Raw genomic sequence first — 24,382 nt, forward strand, 5'->3', positions numbered from 1 at the left:
CCACTTGAACGTATCGTGTCAGATATGACCAAAGAGGGAATAATCACACAGGTTTGTAAATAAATGAATTACTTAAGGTGATCAAAAGTATTATTCGTCATGCTAGGCTCTGTTTGAAATACTATAAATTTTATATTGATGTCAAATTTTGACAGAAAACTAACATAGGGTTTTGACATATGCCGGATTTTAGCCTTTGTTTTAACTTCCGTAGTTTCTCCGATATTAATGTACATGTATATAATGGGGTTTGTGATTTAAATAAATCTCAAACATCTGTATAGTGTAAAATCATATTATTTCGCTAAGCTGAAATTTCATAGCTTTAAAATCTGTATAGTACAGCTATAACCTTTCGTAGATTAGTACCAGCGAAATACATTTATATTAAAACTGCATGTCAAATTGCAAAAGTTTATATATGGAACTGTTATAATGTAGATATACGAAAGACAGTCATTAATTACGGACGGTTTCAGGTAGTTTTACGAATGACGAAAATTAATGACATACAGTTATGAGGAAGTTTTCCGAAAGACGGTTACAAATGACGTACGGTTAAAAGGTCGTTTTTATAAAAGACGGTTATTATTGACGTACGGTTATGAGAAAGTTTTACGAAAGACGGTAATTAATGACATGCGGATATTAGGTTGTTTGATTAAAGACGGTAATTAAGAAAGTACGAATATGAGGTGGTTTTACAAAAGACGGTGATTCAAAGCGTACGGTTATGTGATGCGTTTACGGTTATTAGGTCGTTTTTATAAAAGACGGTAATTAATGACGTGCGGTATTGAGGTAGTTTTCCGAAAGACGGTTATAAATGACGGACGGTTATTAGGGAGTTTTACTGAAGACAGTCATTAATGACATACGGTAACGCCGTTTTCGGTCCGTTCATTCGTCAAACATTCTGTTTTCTTTTTCACTAATATTGTTTGAGTGTCCTGATCAAAATGACCTATCCTCATGTTTTTGTCTTGTGAGTGTATTCCTGGGAATCACGTTTCATGTGCAAGTGTATATCGCAAAGTCATAAACGGACATCTAGCCTCCGTTCAATACCTCAATTGCAGATAAAAACTCACAAAGTGCTTCCTACTGTTGCTGCTTGCTTGAGTCTCATTTCTGATGTAAAAGTTAAAGTTAAAGGTCACTGGTTCTATAAGTAGAAATTTTGCTTTACTGTTATGGAATCGGCTTTCATTTCAAATTTGAATATGGTATTTGTTTTCATATAAATAGGAGGAATATCATGCAACAAACATTAATGCCTACCTTAGAAGAACAGCAGACGATTTTAAGGAGCCGTTCACCAGTGATTTGCCGGAAATAAGGGAACTTGGACTGGAATTGGTGTCGACAGTTAAACATTATACGCTTCCGCCGACATTCGATGTTGTAAACAAGGGTAATTCATATTTACATTTATCACATATAACTCACTGACCTTGTTCTATATATAATAAATGTCATAATTCCAACTATCCTACGGTACCACCGTTCTGGAAATGGTATACTGACGCGTCAATAAAACATGTTATTTTGCACCATGTTTTACAAACGCACGATTGACTCAGACTTCCGATATGACTTCTGCGTTTGAAAAACGCAGTAAGCCATGAAATATTTGTATAATATTTGCATACAGTCAGTAGAAATTTAATGCTGCTTGTATGTACAATAACTACGACATTGACGCGATATTAATGTTTACCCTTACGAGTTTATAGACAAAAGTTAAATTAAACCTTCAAAGTCACAAAACCCTCCAAAAACTACAAACAAAACTAAAATCTTGATCACAACATTATATATACATTATATATCTTAAATACAAAAAGTAGATATTGATATATAAATATTCTTAAAATTCACATAAGCATGCCTGTTTTACCCCAAAATATCACTCTTACCAAGAAGGAAGAAGAAAACACCTTTGATATGTAATGGATTTTTGTTCAGTTTAGACTATAAACCATTTTTGAAGTATAAATGGAGAATCAATGAAAGATTTAATATCGGTTTCTCTAAATCTAGGTTTCGTAAAACTCAAATGTTCAAAATAAATAAACCAATAAATAAACATATCTGAGAAACTGAGCTTAATATAAAAAACGTACTCGAGTTCCATGGCATATTCTATTGTACAAATGATAGATGTGAAGAGATGTCCATTGAGGGATCTAACTATATTTGATGTTTAGATAAATCTATCATTTTTTAACATTCTTGCAAAACTGTCAAAGAGACATATTGCAGCTGAAACAGTAAAAAAAGAGCCTTGCGTCCCCGAAGGCGATAAATCAATGTGGTTTGAAATGAGGATATCGATGGAGAGCCCACCTCGCATCAGCAATTGATCAATAATAAAGTTTTAACCCACCATCAATGAATTTCCTATAGTCAGTGACTGCATATATTTACAGACATGTTAACCCATTAGAACTACTTGTCTAACTTAGGCCTAGTTATCTAATAAGCACAATCACTTTTTATTCTGATTTATATTTCTCTATTTCATGATTTGACAGATACGACGGACAAGCTCAAATATTCCGAAAGGATAGTTGCTATGGTCTACCCATGGCTACATGACGTATTTTACAGAGGATTGTCGGATTCTCGAAGTGAGGACGAGAAAAGGATGATTATTGACCAATACTTCTGCAGGATACAGACATACGCATTTGAACATTCTGATTTCAAACCGTACTTATTCTTTACAGAGGTTGTAATGAAAAAGAAAAAATAATTACATTATGTCACATTTGATTTCACGGTGACAGCGTAACACTAGCGAAGTGTCATATATACATATTCAGTTAGTGAGTTACATTGCACATGGAATGTAATATTTTGACTTAATTCATTCTCGATATAACAAGCATTTTCATTGGCTAAAAAAATGTTATTAGTCCAGAACGTAAAAATGACGTCGCCGTTTATAACGTCGCCTTTGATTGGAGGATGGAGCAGCGTCATAATTTGTAAGAGAAAGAGTTAATCATTTAAGTGAATTTCTGCAAAGTATAGATTATTTTTATATTTTGGAGTTATAACAAAAAAATCCGGAGTGTACACCAATCATAATATTCCTGTATACAAGTGGAAATACATTTTGAGTTAAGTTGAAACTCTTACTCTAAAACTACGCATCGATATAAAAATGACATGAAATTATAATATGAAATGTAATATCATGTCAATTTCAGATTAAAAGAAATTACTTGAAATTGATCTGGATTTGACCTGAATTTGAAATAAAAAAAATCATGTCAAATTCAGGTCAATTTCAGATCAAAATCATGTCAATTTCTTGATGAGAATTGACTATTCTGCTCATTTCAGGTCAATTTACCTGAAAACAAATAACCTGAATTTGACTTGCAATTGACATAAATTGACATTAAGACACACTGCCTGTGTACAGACATGTATTAAGCTTTCTCTTCACTGCCCACATGTTTGTTTAAGCATTTGAAGTAAACTCTTTAAAGTTTTTTTTAAAAACTAAGTTAATGATTTACTTAAGTCTCCATGTGTCATTTTCAAGCGACTGAACAATTTCAAAGTTCAAGGTCATAACTTTATGAACAGCATACTAAAGGTTGAAATTGAGAGTGTTCGGGAACCCGCCTCAGTATCTTAAATACCCGTGTTTTTATGCAGAATCTTTTGTGAAAACATACATATATATACATATTATATGCACATATAGTCGTCCATTGAAGCCCGTAAAGACTTATCCGAACATCTTCCTTTTGTTTGGTATTTTCACATCATTTTAACGCAATATCACTGTGTACATGCATTATGGATCATTAATGGAGGGCTTTGTAGTGCCGTCATAATGAAATGACATTACAGAGGACAGTAGTCAGACAACCTAACCGGTCACTTTATACTAACACTAATACTTATACTAGAACTGTTCACTACCGGGAATTTTAAAACTTTTTTTGTTAAATAAAAATAATATCTAAAATCTACTGAACTGATTATTAACCGGTTTGAATTGAATTTATTTTGCCACTGACCTTTTCGCGGCCTATTGTAAGCAGGTGTTAACCACTGATAAAGTCAAAACAGGCGCAAATCTAAATTTTCCTTTTGTGTAATTTTCAAATTAAAGGTATACAGGTGTGAATAATTGGCTTTTTTAAAAATTAATCTATTTTTTCATTGTAGTGTATTTTATAGTGTATATAATTTTTAAGTAATTGTTGATATTGTTTGTATTCTCAATCAACGAACTCATCTGTTAATAAAATCACAAATAAAATTCCATATGACTGTTTTGATGATTGTGGATTGAGTGGGTAATTTCAACCAACGAAAATACGTGCCCGTGAAGTAGTGTTCTATTTCATAAACCAAGGAGTTTTAGCCCTGCAAATCAAAATGTTTATTGTGTGTTAAACACCGTTACGAAACAAACTTCTACCCATAATGTAATAATGCACTTTACAATCTAACAAATGAAACGTGTTTTGTACAATTTGGATTCATGTTATTTGAATTATCGCCTTGTGAAAACAAATCACTCATTTTAACCTGTTTCCTACGGAAACAAGACGGACAACATTTAAACCGACATATATGCGCGGAGGAACTTAAATTATTGTAGTCTGAGATAAGATAGTATCTATAATATAGGATTGAGTAAAATATAATAAATATCAAAAATTCCATTTGTAAGACATGCTTTTTAGGACATTTACAGTTTTTTTTTTTTTAGGTTCAAAATTTTTTATTTTCAAAAACACCAACGAATACAAAAATGTCCTCACACATGAAGGCTAGCATTCGCCAAACTTCATTCATTCATTCCTATTATAAATTCGTACATGTATATAATGGTGTTGTGCAGCCTTGTTAGGGGAGCTTACTCCAAATCAAGTACTGCTCTCCGGATGCAGACTAACCCAAAGTAAACACGTGACATTTATAGTTAGGACGTAAGAATTGTATGTGACACGCCGATAGGTTGGTTCCTCGGATGTGAGTTGACGTCATTAAATGAACAGATACACGTAGAAAACGAAGCTTATGTCAATTTTTTTTGTGATGTTCAAATGTTTACAACGAAAACAATATGTTAATTAAAGACAAACAATACATTTATATTAGTAATTATCAACATTCATCATTTACATTTATCACTTAATACATTGATTTGGATCGATTTCATGTAAATACTATTCATTGACGTTGTCTTTTATTGAAAGTTACTATTTGTCAGTATAACTACTTTACAATAAGTAAATAAATTATCAAATGTACAGTACAGATAAGTTGTATTTACAACACAGGCTCTTAAAAAACAGAAACAAGATATCCCAGAAAGATCTTGGTGCCCACCATTGGAAGTTCTTTATTGGTTCTTCGTAAGATGGGGGCCGCAGTGGCCGAGTGGTTAAGGTGTCCCAACACTTTATCACTAGCCCTCCAGCCCTGGGTTGCGAGCTCGAAACCTACGTTGGGCAGTTGCCAGGAACTGACAATAGGCCGATGGGTTTTCTCCGGGTACTCCGGCTTTCATCCATCTCTAAAACCTGGCACATCCCTAAATTACTCTGGCTGTTAATAGGACGTTCAACAAAACAAACCAAATAAACCAAATCTTTGTAAGATAGATCTTTTCTTCTTAACTCTTTCGTCATATTTACTTCTTGACATTTTTGATATTTTGACAGAATATTCTCTGTACTTCAGTTTTTCAGTCATAATATTGAACATGTTCATCTAGCGAAAATAAGCGACCACAAATGGCGTAATGGAAATATAAATTGATTAATTTCTCAGAAGGGTGAACTTCTAGAAAATAGCGACAACAAATTTCAACTCAAAATTGCTCCATGTAAGTCATCTCGTCTTCCCATCAGTCTCAAAATTCAACATACACAAACAGTGACCAAATGTTACCCACGTTTGAAAATGTATCCATCAAAAACGAAAACAAGGAACAGTGGAGGATTGTCCAAGGACGGATGACGGACTACGGCGAAAGGCAATTTCGAAAGCCCACCATTTGATGATAATGGGCTAAAAAATAGTCGGAGACAGAGCATTTTGCAGATAATTAGACTTTATTTCTAGGTTTTGTTCCATTCAACATAAACTTTGCATCTTGGATAATGGTTCTCCAATTAGATATACGTCATTTTCATGAAAGTAAGATACTTAATTGTAATAGTGAATGTGTTATACATATGTGTCATGATCCGTGCCATTATTCAAATAATTGAACGTTATTGTGTGTCCTGATCTGTGTCACTATTCAAATAATTGAACGTTATTTTGTGTCCTGATCCGTGATACTATTTCAATAATCAAAAAATTACACGTGTGTCCTGATCCGTGCTACTGCACAAAAACTTATGAGAATGACTTAACAATGAATTGACTATAAAGTAAAAGACCTAGAAACAAACTAACGATATGACATATATAATGATAGTATGTACTAGTTTCCCGATTACAGAAACCAACATGACGAAATCCAATAAAATATTTAAGAATTAGAGTTCAAGAAACTATATATCTACTACATGTACTTTGACAGATGAGATAAAATATCAGAAGCCAACATTCTCATGATGATTGAATGACTCAGCAGCCTTCACTTGTAATATATAACACTAAATAGTTCACAGTGAAATATTTAGTATTATGTATTTTTTTTACATAACTGTATTATCATTCTAGGGTACACTAAATTATAGATATAACACAAATGTGTTTACCAGAAGATCATGGTCATTGATTTTTTTAACCGCAATATGTAATATTATATACATGTAAATAAAATATTCGATACTCCATACTTAATGTTCCTTATGGCTCAATGTATCTATAAAAGTTCAATCAAATGTGACATGATGGACTCATTACATGCTCTTTGTTATTACAACTTCTGTGAAAATCATGTACGGTTTGAAATCCGAATGTTCAAACGCATGTGTCTGAATTCTGCTGAAGTATTGGTCAGTAATCATCTCTTTCTCGTCCTCAGTTCGAGAATCCGACAATCCTCTGTAAATCACATGATGAAACCATGGGTAGACCATAGCAACTATCCTTTGGGAATATTTGAGCTTGTCCGTCGTATCTGTCAAATCGTGAAATAGAGAAATAGAGATCAGTTAGAATAAGGATTGAGTGTATTGTATACAGATCAGTTAGGAATTTAGAAGCGTGTTGAGTAGATACTTCGGCTCTGGTTGGACAGGGTAGTGATCGTAATGGTTCTACCATTCGCATCATATTTTTCCAGTGGCAGCATTTTACTGTTTTGCGATTAGATCCACAGGGTTCATACGGATTATGTTAAACCAAATTCAAGGCCTTTTCGAGGCTTTTCCAATATCTTAATTAAATTTCAAAGGCCTATTTAACCCGTTATCTAAATCAGCTTGAGAGGGAACAAGAGGACAAAAAAAAAAAAAAAAAAAAATTATAACTATCCACTTGATCAAAAAATAACTTGCCATGGTAGTTATTCTTATGAAACATTTATTAAAACAGTAACGTCTGTAGGGGAGGCGGTAAGGACAAAGTTGAGTCCAAATGATCAGTGGCTAGTGTTTCACTTATTCTAGTGAAACCTAATACTCAAGGTTTTTTAAGGCTGTATACCAATTTGCAAGGATTTTCAAGGTACAGAATGAAATCCAAGGCTTTTCAAGGTCAAGGCTTCTCAAGGTCCATGCTAACCCTGATCCATTATTCAAGAAAAGGCAATGAATTTTCTTCTTTCCATCATTTGTAGAACATCTGTTTTCTCTTGAAATCGATAATGCTGAGGAACTGGATTTATTTCTTTATTATTTATTTCTTTATTATTTATTCATTCATTTATTCATCCATCAATCCATCTATTTCATTTATTTGAGGTTGAAAGATCTGGTGGTCAGGTGACTTGCATCAAGTTAACAATTTTTAAATTTTACAAAATCTATGTTATGAAGAACTACTATCAAATATTACTTTTTTATTTGAATAACACATTGGTTTAAAGTATTTCTTTTCGTCCTTTTCGGGAAGAGTGATATTTACGAATTAAAAATGTTATTGTGAAGTTTCATAATTTCCTTTTTCTTCTTTTTCTTATTATCTTAATATCATAACATCTAAAACGTACACAACATGTTCTGGTAATTTCAATTTATTAACATGAAAATTTGTATTTTAGTTTTAGGAAATCAATTCTACCGAAGAGACGATTCCGGAGAGACGACGAATATGATTATATATAATTCTTGTGACTACAAACTGTTTAGGAGAGATAAAAACATCATACGTCGTTGCAGTAAATATTACAAAACAAATACCTATGGGTTTTGATATGTGCTGCATACAAGTGTATACAAATATCTATCTTAATACGAGTTACCCTTGTTGATGATATCGAATGTCGGATGGCGCAGATAATGGTTAATTGGTTTTATCGACACAAGTTCCAGGCCAAGTTCCTCTATTTCCGGTAACGGACATGTGAACGGTTCCTTAAAATCATCGGCCGTTCTCTCCATGTAGGCATTCCAGTTAGTTGCAAGATATTCCTCCTATGTAAGAAAGCAAAAATGCGTCAGTCGACAAGACCAAAATATGACTTGAAAGTCGATTGAACGACTGCAAAAGATGCACATTAATAATAAACAATAAGCAGGGGAAAAAACAGGAGAATGAAACATCGTGCATCTGATCCGTAAATGGCGTACGTCATCAAGACATATTCTAACAAATGTACCGCGGTGTAGAACAATAACCCCGGTCCCTACCAAAATGCATTAATTCATAAACCGATTACAGATTAACTGTTTAATGGAAATGCAACTGAGAGAGTACAATATCACGTCAAAGTAAAGTCTACAAAGTTTGAAAGAAATTGGATCTACAGAAATAAATATCTATGGGGAATAGCTTTTGCAAACATAGTCGACTCCGCTAGGGTTTTAAGCCTACAGAGATTTAAAGAGATCTGATATAAACTGTGAGAGGAGATCTCCAGAAAAGATTAATATACTGAATAAGGCAATAATTTTTATAAAACTTGTTCAATACAAATGTATGCCAAGAACGAAAACACAACTTTATTTCATGGTTATAAGGTCTACTAAGTTTCAAAAAGATCGTTTGAAATTGAAAATGAAAGAGGAGATCTCCACACAAACAAAACTTTGCGGACGAAAGGATGAACAGGCGTATTATATAATAATGGACATATATCATGGAAAAATCGTACGTTTTACGAAATTGTGGCACCCAAATGTCGAGCTTATCCGTATTATGTCATATGTCCATGAATTTGTGCATTATCTAAACTATGAAAATGAGCTTTACAAAAAGAGAAGATTTAACAGTATATAGATGTTGAGGCTTTATTCAAATCACAAATCGTATTAACATTTCTACTAGAAAGACTCGAGATATTACAGAAAATAGACTAAAATAACGTCAAATTGAAACAAAGCCCAGCATGTTAACTTGGACTCAATCACCTAAGGCCATTCATTATTTTACAAACCTGTGTGATTATTCCTTCTCTGGCCATGTCAGACATGACACTTCCCAGTGGGGAAATTCCATTTTCAAACGCCGACGACAACTCGCCTTTATCGTTTGACGAGACGGTTAAAGTTATAAGAAATCCTCCTGAATAAAAAAAAAAGACAATCACTAGAAAAGTGGGGTTTTTTCTCTTCAGAACGGGCTTGAAGAAATCTTTAACCATGGTAATCAAGAGGGATCAGGACGGCATCATTCAAGGGAAAATAGAAATTTCTGAGAAAGAAGAATAAAAACATTATCATAACGAAAACTGACATGATTCCAGGATTTCCCGAGAAGCAGGAATTAAAAGCTTCAAATGTGAAAATCCAGGAAAATTACCTCTTTGTTTTTACCTGACTTGGAATACAAATGTACATAGGGCACAACTAAAGAACATCTCACCATCCGATGATAGTGGCCTAAAATTGATATTGCAACGTGTTTGAAAGAAATCGTCTTGGTTCAATGAAATAGAATTTTGAATCAATGTTGTCTAATATTGGTAAATAAGTTAAGATGATGATTTTGTTCAATCTTTGATATTAACAAAGCTATGTTGCCAGCAAAAATAAAGACAACAAAAAGCAAAAGTGCTCAGCGTTTCAATAAATGTCAACTCATGATCACGTTTGTTTTGCACCCTCCCCCTTAACCTGATTATGCAAAGGTCAACAGCCAGCCGACAGGAGTTCAACGAATGTCAAAAAATAATTCAAGAGTAAAGGGATACGTCACATGACTTAGTAGGTAGTTAGAACTGATGACAGGTCCCGAATACTGGTGTTGACCAATTGACAACAACATCATGATAAGTACACGTGTCATCACATATCTTATAATAGCTGTCCTTTCATCAATCACCTGAAATGGTTTATTATGCTTGGTGTTTGTTGATTATTAAACTTCATGTCGACCTCAGTATTATAAACATACCTGGTTTCAGTTCCCGTCCCCTTGAAATAACATAAGCTCTCCAGTCAGCTTTTCCTTGTTGTCTAATCAATTTTTGTTCTCCGTCATCCGCCTCTTTAAAATATATACCGTGTTTAATTTGACAAACCCTGAAAAAGAATATTATGCTTTTATTCAGAAAGACTTCTGACGTGACGATGATTAATAATCCCTATACAATTATTTATAAGCTGACAAATCCTGGAAATAATGAATTATCTCTAATTGAATATAATATTACAACATATTTATACTTACTGTTTAGATAGGTAATGTGTAGCCACAGTGGATATTCCTAGGTCTAGGGAATCATCTGGGAGACACTGTTCATACATAGTCCGTGGTACAATTACAGGGTAGACGCTACCGGTGATATTTAGTCCAGGATCATGTGTATTACCTAAATATAATTTCAGATCAGAATTAATCAGAACGATGGATTCATTATCGTTTCATAGTTGATACTCTTTCAGACTGTTTCATTAAAGGTTCACACAGACATCAGAAATATTTAAGGGTTGCCTATATTACAGATTTCATTTATATATTTGATGCATCATTAGTTATTACATCAATTAAAAGAAAAGTGCATTAAAACATCTGTTTTACAGCAGGATAAAAACATTCACAATTTCAGAAATATAGTCCAGGGTTTGCATCTGAATGCGTGAAACCTGAACGCTATATAGAATACTGCCTTCAATTTAATAAAATGAACAAAAATATGGATATGCATGGATATGACTAAATTTCAAATATCACTCTCAGCGTTATACATTATAATCCTTTATACCTTGGATAGCTTTGCTGAGAAGATTGAAGTCGTTCATTGGTTGATCATTATAGTACACTAGAATTGGCTGCTTCTGTCCGAGGCCTGCCTGTATGGCATCTGTAACAAAACAATAATAAGTAATATTAATATTTTTTAATTATCTATTAATATATATTAATATAATTAATTATTGTTTATATTTTACAATAGGTTACAACAGTCAAGTTAATAATAATAAAAAATAACTTTTGAAGATATATATTTTATACCCGATTAGGAAATGTATCACGGCCGCCTATGCACTATTCAATCAATGTTACTTATAGTTAAAATCGAAATAATCGTGAAGCAGAAATTTTCGTTTATTTCGCGATCATTAAATCTCCACTGAAAATATCCAAATGCGAATACATACACGTGAAAGTATTAAAACGCGAATATTTCCACTAAATAAACTTAATACAAAAAAATCCAAGAAGTAATTTCCTGTTGGCAAACCATGTCTCGGTATTAAAGCGTCATTTCCATATTGTTTAATGTTATCATGGACGGGCAAGTGTTTTGAGATTTCTTTATTAGTAGAACTGTCCGTCAGTACCTAGGAACTACCCCACGTAGGTTTCGAACTCGTAACCCAGTGGTGGAGGGCTAGTGATAAAGTGTCGTTACACCTTAACCACTCGGCCACCGCGACCCCCGAAGTTAACATACTAACACTATAACAATATGTAAGTACAACTCACGTTGAATACTTACCCTGACATCTGTAAAAATAGTAGGACAAGGGAGATAATTAGTACTCGGATATACATTCTCATTGACATCGCAACGCGAAAATGTATTCTCAGCATGACTGACAGTGCGAAGCGAAATTTTCAGCAAGCAAAAATATCTACTTTTACAGTATTAAGTTTCTCCAATGACCGTTATGAAAACTGAATTTTCTGATGTAATTTTCATACTTACCAATCATTTCATTGATGAGAGAGAGAGATGCACGCCCATCCGCAGTTCCAAAATCTGCTATGCTAACTGGTTGTACTGCCAGATGTTCTGATCTTGAATTAATTGTTCTTCCTGTTTGTACAAATTAGTCATACGATTAATGTTAATGTCTTTTTTCAACACAAACAAATGGCCCAATGGGCCTATATCGCTCACCTGGCACTACAGCAACTTTGAAGTTGATTTAGGTTATTTCTGCAGATATTATGCTGACAACCACTTTATTCAAATATCAATGAGGCTAGGTTTCTTCACGTGAATAAATGTTCTAGTTCTTCATTCCAGTACACAACTGGCCTAATATCAGGTCTCTTTGCTATCGAGAAATCATTGTTCGAAGAATTCAGCTTATTTGATTCCATGTGACCTTGAATGTAGGTCAAGGTCATTCATTTGAACAAACTTGGTAGCCCTTCACCCAAGCATGTTACAGGCTCAATATCAAGTCCCATTGGCCTCTTGGTTATTGAGAAGTTGTTTAAAGATTTGAGCCATTTTGACCAATGTGATCTTGAATGAAGGTCAAGGTCATTCATTTGAACAAACTTGGTAGCCTTTCACCTCAGCATGCTGCAGGCCTAATATTAAGTTCCTGGGCCTCTTGGTTATTGAGAAGAAGTCATTTGAAGATTTTAGCCTATTTGACCAATGTAACCTGTCAAGATCATTCATTTGAACAAACTTGGTAGCCCTTTACCCCAGCATGGTACAGGCCACATATCCAGTCCCTGGACCTCTTAATTATTAAGAAGAAGTTGTTTAAAGATTTCAGCATTTCTAACCCCTGTGACCTTGAATGAAGGTCAAGATTAATAATTCATTTGAACAAACTTGGTAGCCTTTCATCCCAGCATGACACATGACCAATATCAGGTATCTAGGCCTCTTGGATTTTGAGAAGAAGTTGTGTGAAGGAAAAAGTTGACGCCGGAAGGCTGGACGGACAGACAGACGACGGACGCTGCACCAATACATAAGCTCACTTGCCCTTTGGGCAGGTGAGCTAAAAATGGTTCTGCCTGGAAAAAACAATTATGATATAATTAAACTTACTGTGGAAATGTTTCCTGCAAACAGGAACTAATGTAAGACTTACCGGATTTTTTTTCTTGTGTGTGAATTAGAATATCAGATTGATGAAAATTGTTTGAAATCACTCTAAATCACAAGTTGCTTGGTAAATATAGTCTACAGATAAAGCGAGTTATACTTCTTTCCTCTTACCGTTTTGAAGGTGAAATGATATTGAAAGCAACAATCTTACCTAGACCTTCTAAAATTGCCTCCCGACAGAGATTGCCAGCGTGACCGTGGATATTGTACATATCGTCCACATCTCCGGTAAACCTGCTGTTCATCTTCATTGTCGGAAAACTGGATTCAGGAACAATAGTAATCCCAGAAACAAGAATAGAATAAAAAAGCATTTCTTACTTAATATATCAACTGTGATGGCACTGTGAGACATCTATTTCCACAAATTTTTTTTTAATTAGTAATAAATAGTAATCTGAGACAGCTTTTTTTAGTTCAACCAAATCAAATCAAGTAAGAGGTCGAAAACATTGAAATCTAAAAGAAATGATATGGATCCATGGTAATTATATAAATCAAACAGCCAATGGTATACGTTACGTTCTCGATATTAACAAATACACATCACCATAGTAACTGACATTACACATACCTTGACATGGTCTGTGGTGTTTTCGCAGCTGGTAACAACTGTTGTCTATATGGACCAAGTTCTGGTTCTATTAGGTTTTCACTTCCTTCCACCGAATGATTATTTCAGTGTTTAGGCTATGCAATGCAAATGGGGAATACATGGATCAAGTGAACGACACATTATGCTAGATGAAGTGGCTTGGTGATAAGAGCACTATATTTATTATCTATTATGTCATCAAAAGCGACTGTTATGTATGCTTAGTATTATTTGCTATCAATAAATAACATACCTTTTAGATACAATATGTTCTGTTGTTAAAAAGTAAAAAAAAAAAAAAAAAATATGAAATGATAGACATACATCGTTATCATCATTCAATATAAAGTTCAACGAATTTTATTGACATAGGAAGAAACTAAATATGATTAGGCATCAGGCATAGCCTATCTAAGTCTTCTCCTTAGTAACAACAGGTGGTAAGAAATACAGACAAATATAATGTATATACACACATTGATATGACAAATTTAATTAAGGGTAAGTAACTCCTTGAAGTTGTTAGACTTAGTCAGTGTTGTTTAAGAGAGTAACCCTTTGGCTAAGGGAACTTAATTTTAAATACTGGATTATTATGTTATCACTCGATAATACAAAGCAGTAAAATATTAATATTCATATAAGTATACTGTTAAGCATAAATGTTAGGTGATATTGAATTGATCCCCCCCCCCCCCCCCCCCCCCACACACACACACACTCACACCAGAGAGAGAGAAAGAGAGAGAAGCAGAAAGAAAGACAACATATTAATAACAAGTATCAAAACTGCTCAAAGCTAATTCCATCCAGTAGGTATTGAACAGGTGATATAAGTAAATAAAATTTAGCCATCATTTAACATCATTTAAAGACATACTTATATTTATTATTATTTACTATTTATTATTATTTCCTTTAACAAAATATGCATGTGTAGTGAGATATAAAAAAAATGATGTACATTTTGTATATTGTGATATACTAGTAGTAATGAATGAATTTTTGCAAAGATGGTATATATATTGATACCATGAAACTTGTACCATATAATGTAATGCTACTTCCTGCTTCTGCCTACTTTTTTTCTATATATAAGTCATATGGTTGTTTACTATGGAGAGTGTGGCTTTGTGGTCAAAGTATATATATTTCTACCTACATGTAAATATTGTGAGGCAGCTCCTGTTAAATACTATTCTCAGTCAAATAATCATTTCAAACTTTGTATTTAACCTTTAACCCAAACAATATAAACTATCTGGTGATATGGAATTTCTAAATTTCATCAGTGGATGGCCAGTGTGATGATGAAATGGACTATATGGCCTGTATCTGTTGGGATAAGGAAATTCAATATCATTAGATGTTTATTCCATAAAGTTTGTATGTTAAATTTTATTCATTTAGAATATAAATGCCTATTCTGTCTTTTTGCGTTAAATAACGTTTTACCTATTTTAAAAGGTTAGAGTATTCTCTTCATAAAACAAAACTAATACTAATCTAATGGAGCTGCCTCTTTGTTAAGCATTGAGATTGTAATATGTAATGTGTTATATTATGTCCATGTTTGTACCATTGTGTATGTTACTGTTTTGGGAGAGGACTTATATTGGCTTTGCCTGCTGTCCAAATCCTATTGTCCTTGTGTCAATAAAATGTTTTGAAATGAAAAATGAAATGAACATGCCTTTTAGATACAATGTTCTTTTGTTAAAAAGTAAAAAAAAATAAAAAAAAAATGAAATGATAGCCATACATCGTTATCATCATTCAATATAAATTTCAACGAATTAATTGACATAGGAAGAAACTAAATATGATTAGGCATCAGGCATAGCCTATCTAAGTCTTCTCCTTAGTAACAACAGGTGGTAAGAAATACAGACAAATATAATGTATATACACACATTGATATGACAAATTTAATTAAGGGTAAGTAACTCCTTGAAGTTGTTAGACTTAGTCAATGTTGTTTAAGAGAGTAAACCTTTGGCTAAGGGTACTTAATTTTGAATACTGGATTATTATGTTATCAGTCGATAATACAAAGCAATAAAATATTAATATTCATATAAGTATACTGTTAAGCATAAATAGTTTGGTGATATTGAATTGATCCCCCCCCCCCCCCCCCCCCCACACACACACACCAGAGAGAGAAAAAGAGAGAGAAGCAGAAAGAAAGACAACATATTAATAACAAGTATCAAAACTGCTCAAAGCTAATTCCATCCAGTAGGTATTAAACAGGTGATATAAGTAAATAAAATTTAGCCATCATTTAACATCATTTAAAGACATACTTATATTTATTATTATTTACTATTTATTATTATTTCCTTTAACAAAATATGAATGTGTAGTGAGATATAAAAAAAAAATGATGTACATTTTGTATATTGTGATATACTAGTAGTAATGAATGAATTTTTACAAAGATGGTATATATATTGATACCATGAAACTTGTACCATATAATGTAATGCTACTTCCTGCTTCTGCCTACTTTTTTTCTATATATAAGTCATATGGTTGTTTACTATGGAGAGTGTGGCTTTGTGGTCAAAGTATATATATTTCTACCTACATGTAAATATTGTGAGGCAGCTCCTGTTAAATACTATTCTCAGTCAAATAATCATTTCAAACTTTATATTTAACCTTTAACCCAAACAATATAAACTATCTGGTGATATGTAATTTCTAAATTTCATCAGTGGATGGCCAGTGTGATGATGAAATGGACTATATGGCCTGTATCTGTTGGGATAAGGAAATTCAATATCATCAGATGTTTATTCCATAAAATTTGTATGTTAAATTTTATTCAATTAGGATATAAATGCCTATTCTGTCTTTTTGCTTTAAATAACGTTTTACCTATTTTAAAAAGGTTAGAGTATTCTCTTCATAAAACAAAACTAATACTAATCTAATGGAGCTGCCTCTTTGTTAAGCATTGAGATTGTAATATGTAATGTGTTATATTATGTCCATGTTTGTACCATTGTGTATGTTACTGTTTTGGGAGAGGACTTATATAGGCTTTGCCTGCTGTCCAATCCTATTGTCCTTGTGTCAATAAAATGTTTTGAAATGAAAAATGAAATATGAACATGCCTTTTAGATACAATGTTCTTTTGTTAAAAAGTAAAAAAAAAAAAAAAAATGAAATGATAGCCATACATCGTTATCATCATTCAATATAAATTTCAACGAATTTATTGACATAGGAAGAAACTAAATATGATTAGGCATCAGGCATAGCCTATCTAAGTCTTCTTAGTAACAACAGGTGGTAAGAAATACAGACAAATATAATGTATATATGCACACATTGATATGACAAATTTAATTAAGGGTAAGTAACTCCTTGAAGTTGTTAGACTTAGTCAATGTTGTTTAAGAGAGTAACCCTTTGGCTAAGGGTACTTAATTTTGAATACTGGATTATTATGTTATCAGTGGATAATACAAAGCAATAAAATATTAATATTCATATAAGTATACTGTTAAGCATAAATATTTGGTGATATTGAATTGTCCCCCCCCCCCCCCCCCCCCCCACACACACACACACCAGAGAGAGAAAAAGAGAGAGAAGCAGAGAGAAAGACAACATATTAATAACAAGTATCAAAACTGCTCAAAGCTAATTCCATCCAGTAGGTATTACACAGGTGATATAAGTAAATACAATTTAGCCATCATTTAACAAGTGTAAAATAGTGTAAGTATCTACCTAAAGGATAATGCAGGTATACTGAGTACTGCTATATCATTAAAATAAGGTACACCAATGGGTTGACTCAGTAGATAGCATAATTTAATCAAGAATTGATGGTAATATATATATAGCCGAGCAATATCAAAAATAAAATGAAAAAAAAGTTTTATTATTCTTATTTAATTAGTTATAATTGTCAAAAGCTTGGTTGCATTCACACATCGGGGATTCAATTAAATGATCTTTGTAACGATCATAGTTTAGATTACTAGCATTATTTCTTAATGATGAAAATCATGAAAATATGGTTGATTAATTTCTCGAAGATTATCTGAAGTCTGGAACTTAAAGTTCCTTGTATAATTTTTCATGTGGTGTTGCTCTACGTAAACCTGTAATTATCTCCCAGCTTCTATAGATTCTAATAGATTTTTTTAGCTAGTGTAAAATTGTCCCACACAACATCTTCATATTCAATAATTGGTCTTATGTAGGATGTATATATAACAGTTAGAGATTTTCTATCAACCTTATTTTTTAATAATCTTAAGATATTTATTCTTTTAAATGCTTTTTAATAAATTCTAGATATGTGTTGATTCCATTTAGCATCGTCACTAAGTGTAAGACCAAGATTTGTATGTAGTTTGCTTTCAGCAATCGGTTCATCATATAAAGTAATAATACGATGATGCATGTCTGTTTTTTCTTCTGAAAAGATAATATATTCAATTTTGGAAGGATTAAATTCCAATCCCTATTTAGGGGCCGAATATAAATATGTGTAAAGCCAGACAGGTGTTTTGTTATAATTCTATATGTAATCATGTAATTGTAAAGATAGTTAAAAATGATTTTTTCTAACATTTTACTAAAACATGAAGTGACAGAGATAGGTCTGTAATTTGACACCTCATCAACTAACCCTTTACCCATATAAACAGCATCAATATTAGCCATTTTCCAGCTTAGAGAATTGAACAAGTTTCCAGTGTGTTTTTTAGATAGTAGAGATACATTGGTGTAGTTGTTTGTTTATTCTTGGAATCAAATCATCTGGTCCAGCAGGTTTATTAGCATTCAAAAGATATAACTGAACTTTTACATCCTTTTGGGTTATAACAATGTCATTGATAGTTTCAGGTATAGGCTCAATATTTTCATTAGACATTCTGCTTTGTCAAATGGATGTTGGATAAAAGCGTTATTATGTTTCATCGGGTGTATAGATGTAGATTTTTATTTATATTAAGGACATTTTCGGCCATTTATTAGGGGAAATAGATTTGTTAGTTAGTGATATTTGGAAGTTTTTAACGTATGTTTTCTTTGCATTACGTAATATACTGACTGTTTCTATAATGTTCCCAGTGAATAGCAGAATAACTAGATTTTGCTTTCCTATGAGCCCTGTGTCTTGTCTTTGCTTTTTGAAAAATGATAATGAAATGTTGAATTGTATCAGAGGATGGTAACTACATATAGGAGGAAACACATGTTTTTAGATAGATTTATGTTGTTTGATAAGACAATATCAAGTAAAGTTGATGAAGTAGGAGTGACACGGTTGGGGTCAGTGATGAAAATAGAAGGTTTATTTTTTTCATTAGCCTTACCAAGGTTGGATTGGGGTTGAAGTTTTCTCATGAAAAACCACTTCAGGGTTAATCAACACACCGTTATTGTATATTAGACCTCCGTAAATTAAATGCTGAAGTTAATTCTTAATCATTAAAGTCAAATTGATGAGAAATATTTATATTAGTTTTCCTAAAACTGTTACATTTTTCCCCACCGGGCAAGAAAGATCTACTTGATAATTATAATTTAAAAATTACTAAAAAAACATTATTTTCAGTTTCGTATACAAGGTATGTCACTAGAATAATAGATATGTGTGTGTTATTAGCATTGACAGGTAAAACTCTATATTACACACATGTATATAATTTGAACTATGTGTAACAGCTCTAAAGTCATATCTTTTATGTGCTGCACTTAAATGCTTACCTTGATACGATTGCTCGTCATGCATGGTCTCATGCGCCTGTAATCAGACAGCTATTTATGTTGCAGTTATTGCAACCGGTCTTCACGGATGATCTCGTGCGCCTAAATGCACCAAAATGCACCTAAATGTCACCTGTATGAACTTATTTCGATAATTATTTACATGTTTTGATTACGCCTGCATATCGATGTTATTATTTGAACATGACTAGGAATGGTGAAAAGTAGACATACATTTCGTTTCTACATATTCTGTCCATCTTTCATATGTAAATACAGAAAATTTCATTTTCCGATTTAGTGTTAAAATGCATAAAACCTACGGTCATCGAGACATCGTCATTGGCAATAATGGTTACACGCTGTTGTATACAACGACACCTCTTCTTTATAACCGTATATCCCAGCCATATATTAATAAACATCATAGCCCAACTCGATGGTTCTCTACGCGGATTCATAGTCAGTCAATATAAAAATAATATGATGACGAATGTTGTGACCCGACAACTGGATTCTGTATTTTAACGGCTCTATATAATATCACAGTAGTTTGATGATATTTATAATCCGTCAACGGTATCTATCTTTTAACATCACATAATTATATTGTAAACAAATCTAGAAGAACATACATACCTGTGATATATTAAGGTGGTACATGTAAGAGGCGGGCTCGTGCCGTAACCGTTCTATAGTTCAATGTGACCATAAACAACAAAATCACGTACACTGTATAAGGATATGACGTTGCATAATTCTTATATAACATGTAACAGCCTACCAGTGATGAGTCACTGCCATAGTATTCCCCAATGTATATCAATTGTAGTTACACTCCCAAGATACCAGGTAAATGTAAAGTTTAATAGCATCATTAGTTTGTCCTAAAACATGGTTGTGGTGCCATCAATTGTTAAAACATGAAGTATAATGTCTACTATTATCACCTACATCTGTGGAAAAGTTGGAATTTACTGTGGAATAGTTACAAAATATTCAACAGTAATCAAAGAACTATTCCACAGTTGAAGGTGATAAAAGTAGACATGTCTCAACTCTATTTCATGCTATGACAATAGATTGTTTTGATTTTGAAACAAAATTTATATAAAATGGAAAAAAATAACACTTAATAATAAACAGATACCCATAATCAATGCAAACAAATTTCATTTAGTAAATCTAGAATTCCATTTGCACAACACACATTTCCCCTAAAAGAAATCACAGCGACTTAATTAGTAGTTTTTAATTACTAAATAGTAATAGTAATTAAGCAGTAATTATTTCATAAAGCATATATTTCCTTGATACTCTTTTCTATCTTTTTGTGTATTTCTGTTATAAAACTTCCTAAATTGAAATCAAGGTCTTTGTAAGAAAAACATAACCATTTCCCTTTTACTTTGTACAATAACATTTTGACGGGTTATAGCCATTTTGCTTCTATCAAGGCCTCATCTGACTGTTTACCTTGCCACGGTATTTCACGCTATCTAGTTTCTAGAGAGACGCTATCTAGTTTCTAGTTTCTAGTTTGAGAGAGAGAGAGAGAGAGAGAGAGAGAGAGAGAGAGAGAGAGAGAGAGAGAGAGAGAGGGTTAGCAAAGTGAGCATTATGAGGAATAAAACTGGTTTTTATACCAACATTGTGAGGTTCGTTGGAAATTGTGGGGAATACACTGATTCCCCACAACGAAATTATTCATATTTGTATTCTCCGAGTGATTTAATGCTTTTTTAACATCACTTGTAAAAATACCTCATAATCAAACTGGTCAGTCTCATTCGACTGCAAATTGACCCTTATTGAATCATGGGTAATATCCATTTGGTACTTCTCTGCTTTTATCCAGTCATCTGCAGTTTTTGGCGGGAATTATAGTATCTATCCAGAGTTGTCGTTCCTTAGAGTGTAAACTCACCCATTATGAGGTAAATCCTTTACTGAAATAAAAAACATGTTACATACACCAGTAAACTGGTGTATGTAACATGCTTTTTTTTATTTGAATTGTTGCAATCATTGTTTCATACTTAAACAACGTAAACATTATTCATTTTTATTCAGTTTGTTTTGGCTTTACAAAATACTATAGAATTTGATCGCACCATTCAAATATTCAAATATACACACTGCAGAATACAATATAATCATATGATATATAAATATAGTACTAAAAAATACAATAAGATATAATAAGAGTAATAATTTTGGTATAAGCGGAAAAAAAACCATGAACCAAATGTCAGACACAGTTCAAGTGTTAACCTCGGGGTGTCCAAATGTAATACACAGTTCAAGTGTTTACCCCGGCGTGTCCAAATGTCAGACACAGTTCAAGTGTTAACCCCGGGGTGTCCAAATGTAATACACAGTTCAAGTGTTAACCCCGGGGTGTCCAAATGTAAGACACAGTTCAAGTGTTAACCCCGGGGTGTCCAAATGTAAGACACAGTTCAAGTGTTAACCCCGGGGTGTCCAAATGTAAGACACAGTTAAAGTGTTAACCCCGGGGTATCCAAATGTAAGACACAGTTCAAGTGTTAACCCCGGGGTGTCCAAATGTAAGACACAGTTCAAATGTTTACCCCGGGGTGTCCAAATGTAAGACAGGATCATATACATGTGTATATATATGTGCATATTGTCGTAATTGTAATTGAGTACAAGCTAGACTACCGTAACAGAACGAGTTTGTATAAAATGTACTGTAGAAGTATAAATTTTGCCAAATTTTATTCTGTACTGTACATTTCCAAACGTCAGAACGTCAAACTATATGTAGACTGTTACTACATATGTAATTCGCAGGTCCCTGTGTGTATAACAGGTCCCTGTGTGTATAACAGTCAGCTGCAGTAATTATTAGGCCAACATTGATGTCGTCTACATATTTTTCAAGTAAATAATCCGTAGGTTCGAATTCGCCATTGACTCTCCTCGCGAATAAACGCGAAGATAACTACCTCACGAAACGAAATATAAGTGATTTAGTTTAATAATATTTCATTCAATATTCATTCAAGTATACATACATTTGTATCATTTGGGATCAGAAAACAAGCTTAAAGCTTATATCAATTCCTTTCCCAGTCAATGTGTACGTTCTGGTATACATATTGGAGTGGCGTAAAAAGTGAGGCTGCACGTTAAGCTATGGTGTTCCGTTAGGGCCAAATTTCCAATATCGCTCCTTCGCTCCTGCGACCTAAACGCAAAGGAACGAAGGAGCGAAAAACACGCTTTTCGCTCCTTCGGAATCGTGTTTTCGCTCCTTCGTTCCTTTGCGTTTAGGTCGAAGGAGCGAAGGAGCGATATTGGAAATTTGGCCCTAATCTCGGCACTCTAAGGGTTAAAAAAGAACGTTTCAATGACGCAGTGATAGTCGGCCCGATATCCTGACATGATCATAGTGGAAGTCGTCTATTAGATTATATGAATACCTGGATCGCAATGTATTTACATACATGGATGCGAATTGTACACATTTGATGGTATTAATGTGAATGATTTCAAAACATATGTATTACTATAATCTTAGTCTCCCTGTCCAAGGACGACGTCAAGAAACCACCAGATGATGCTAATATCACCATAGTCTTCCGTCATGGAACAGTCCAAATGGAACTAATATCAAACTTCATTTCAAAACAAGGATATAGACCATTTAACAACATATTTGTCACGCTAACGTTTTGGTATGATAACGGTTAAAAGGACACAGAACTTCAGATATTCACCACTTAGGAGGATAACCTTCAATATACTCAGCATGTTCCAACGTGAAATTTTCTTTCGTGCTTATGCTTGCTCTCACAATTTAAAGACATAATTATGAAGGTGAACCACACACAGAAGCAGCAGCAGGAATTCAGGTTTCATCACCCCTTTACGGCTATCGTGTCTGGAACAACATCTTGTTGCTTCGTGTTTTGTAAAAACTGCACTAAAAAAATGTGTAAACAGGATATCACCATCCCAACAAAGAACAATATGGTTGTCGTTCCGCCGGTCCATTTCATTCAATGTTTACCGTGGGATTTGAATCAAGGAAATTTTATTAACCATGAAGGAAGTCACCATAAAAATGTATACGTAATTGCAATCTGTATCACAACAAAGATCCATCTCAGAAGCAAAATTGTCAATATTTGGTCGTGTTGAAAATCTTATAGATAGACAACAGATAATGAATTCTGGTAGACAAATGTATACCGAAGATTCTAGAAACTTAATCATGCTATTCAAAGAAGCCGTGAAGAAACCCTATGGCTAAATCTTAGGGTGGATCCAATCTGATTAAACTTAGACTTGTAATTTACGCTCCTCTACAATACTCTACGATACACTTCAATAATTTATTGCAGTGTATCGTAGAGGAGTGGAAATTACAAGTCTAATTTTAATTAGATTGAGGGTGGATCTGACCGCCATAACACTTAAGAAATCAAGACTGCAACCAAATGCATTAGACGATTGAATTCATAATGCTACATACAAAGATTTTGTTGAAAAATATTTTCCGTTTCAAGCGACTGCGTTTATAATAGTAAAACCACACAGTGCTCTCATAATAGCCATAAAGGTCAAGGCGTTAACATGTACATGTAAGAACATTTCCTCAGCTGGGTGT

The 24,382-nt window shown here is 33.3% G+C and overlaps 2 protein-coding genes across 4 annotated transcripts; one reads left to right on the forward strand and one right to left on the reverse strand.

The window, feature by feature from the left end:
• The first annotated feature begins 783 nt into the window (after window positions 1-783).
• On the forward strand, window positions 784-3,068 carry LOC117340721. Its single transcript, XM_033902484.1, has 3 exons — window positions 784-801; window positions 1,249-1,414; window positions 2,538-3,068. The coding sequence occupies exons 1-3, from the start codon at window positions 784-786 to the stop codon at window positions 2,756-2,758; spliced, it is 405 nt and encodes a 134-aa protein (XP_033758375.1). The 3' UTR covers window positions 2,759-3,068.
• A 3,008-nt stretch (window positions 3,069-6,076) lies between these two features.
• Window positions 6,077-20,483, reverse strand: LOC117340934 (methyltransferase FUS9-like). 3 transcript variants are annotated; one of them, XM_033902719.1, is made up of 11 exons: window positions 20,383-20,483; window positions 19,744-19,845; window positions 13,980-14,095; window positions 13,557-13,666; window positions 12,254-12,364; window positions 11,306-11,404; window positions 10,771-10,912; window positions 10,495-10,622; window positions 9,536-9,663; window positions 8,402-8,573; window positions 6,077-7,117 (listed from the first exon to the last, which is right to left on the reverse strand). In XM_033902719.1, the coding sequence occupies exons 3-11, from the start codon at window positions 13,985-13,987 to the stop codon at window positions 6,897-6,899; spliced, it is 1,119 nt and encodes a 372-aa protein (XP_033758610.1). In that variant the 5' UTR covers window positions 13,988-14,095; window positions 19,744-19,845; window positions 20,383-20,483; the 3' UTR covers window positions 6,077-6,896. The 3 variants fall into 3 exon arrangements, with proteins under 3 accessions (XP_033758610.1, XP_033758611.1, XP_033758612.1); XM_033902720.1 differs by having other exon boundaries at window positions 19,744-19,885; window positions 20,383-20,447; XM_033902721.1 differs by lacking the exon at window positions 19,744-19,845 and having other exon boundaries at window positions 20,383-20,434.
• Window positions 20,484-24,382: the final 3,899 nt, after the last annotated feature.

The sequence above is a fragment of the Pecten maximus genome, chromosome 13 (genome assembly GCF_902652985.1).
Source record: "Pecten maximus chromosome 13, xPecMax1.1, whole genome shotgun sequence".
In the NCBI taxonomy this organism is placed as follows: Eukaryota; Metazoa; Mollusca; class Bivalvia; order Pectinida; family Pectinidae; genus Pecten; species Pecten maximus.

Bases quoted from the DNA above. Each gene is read 5' to 3' on its own strand.
- LOC117340934 (XM_033902719.1), bottom strand. The intron at 10,913-11,305 runs GTATAAAGGATT...AATTATATTTAG, and splicing joins TCTCAGCAAAGCTATCCAAG to GTAATACACATGATCCTGGA. The intron at 7,118-8,401 runs GTAACTCGTATT...ACGATTTGACAG, and splicing joins ATTCGATATCATCAACAAGG to ATACGACGGACAAGCTCAAA.
- LOC117340721 (XM_033902484.1), top strand. The intron at 1,415-2,537 runs GTAATTCATATT...ATGATTTGACAG, and splicing joins ATTCGATGTTGTAAACAAGG to ATACGACGGACAAGCTCAAA.